A 992-nucleotide genomic window follows, 5' to 3' on the forward strand; every position below is an offset into this window, starting at 1 on the left:
ATCGAACGCGTCGAGATCGCCTTACTCGGCTCGCACATCGGTATCCTGATCAATGGCTCATCCGCGGGGTACATGATCATCCTCTGGTACAGATCGACAAACCACTCTCGAGGCAGTCTATGCATGTCGACAACCCCGACAGAATTCCAGCCGTGCGCATCTGCCCGGCAAGGCATCAGAAGCTCCTCAAAGCCGTCGAAGTCGTCTCGAAGGTTCTCGAGGGCTTTGTAAAGGAAGTACCGTCGAGCTCGACGCAACGTGACAAGCCAAAGGAGCGTTTTTTTACCGAATTGGAAGGATATCTGGAAGAATTCGCCGGCGAAATCGCTCGACAGATCTTTGCGATTCCGTTCGCGCGCGTCTTGCCCACCGGGAGATTCACTGTGACGTTGCTTGGCGATCTGCGAGTCGACGTCATAGACCCTTTGAAGCTCACCACGAAGGGACGTGCGACACTCGCCAAGATGAATCGTGAGTCACGCGATTCGCACCCCTTGCTTGCATGGTCATCCCGTCTTGCGCTGCGTTACTGAAAGTGCCACGAAAATCGACAGTCTCGCCGCAACTTGGCTGGAAGACCCTTGTTCCCAAGATCTTGTCCCACACGAGTTCTGGTTTGACAGAACGACTCCCATGGTTGACCTGCACGCACATCGTCGAGATTCTCACCACCCCTCAGCAACCGCCTCCGAACAACAATGTCGCAAGACGAGTCGCCCGCATGAACGTTGCCCGGTCCAACACGCCCAGAAACCTAGCCCCGCTATTCGAACTCGTGAATCATGCGAGTTCGGACCAGACAACCGGATCGACTGGTGCAGATACAATTCGCACCCCGAGTCGACTCGACTGGACGTGCAAGTCGGGTGTGGTTGGACGCAAGGACGGGCCACCGAGGCTGGATCAAGGCGTTGCATACGACGACTTCAGGTTCCTCTCGGAGGACGCGCCCGAGTCGGCGCTTCGCACGCGCAACCAGCTCGAGTTCGCGA

The 992-nt window shown here is 56.9% G+C and overlaps 1 protein-coding gene across 1 annotated transcript; it reads left to right on the top strand.

The window, feature by feature from the left end:
- Positions 1-119: 119 nt before the first annotated feature.
- Positions 120-992, top strand: JCM15063_002819 (uncharacterized protein; the record flags this gene model as incomplete). The annotated part of the gene is made up of 2 exons (XM_076681666.1): positions 120-471; positions 555-992. Coding segments are annotated over 2 exons (790 nt in total), but the record flags the coding sequence as incomplete, so codon positions are not given.

The sequence above is a fragment of the Sporobolomyces koalae genome, assembly GCF_050403365.1.
Source record: "Sporobolomyces koalae JCM15063 DNA, S_koalae_JCM15063T_v1_ctg131, whole genome shotgun sequence".
Classification (NCBI taxonomy): Eukaryota; Fungi; Basidiomycota; class Microbotryomycetes; order Sporidiobolales; family Sporidiobolaceae; genus Sporobolomyces; species Sporobolomyces koalae.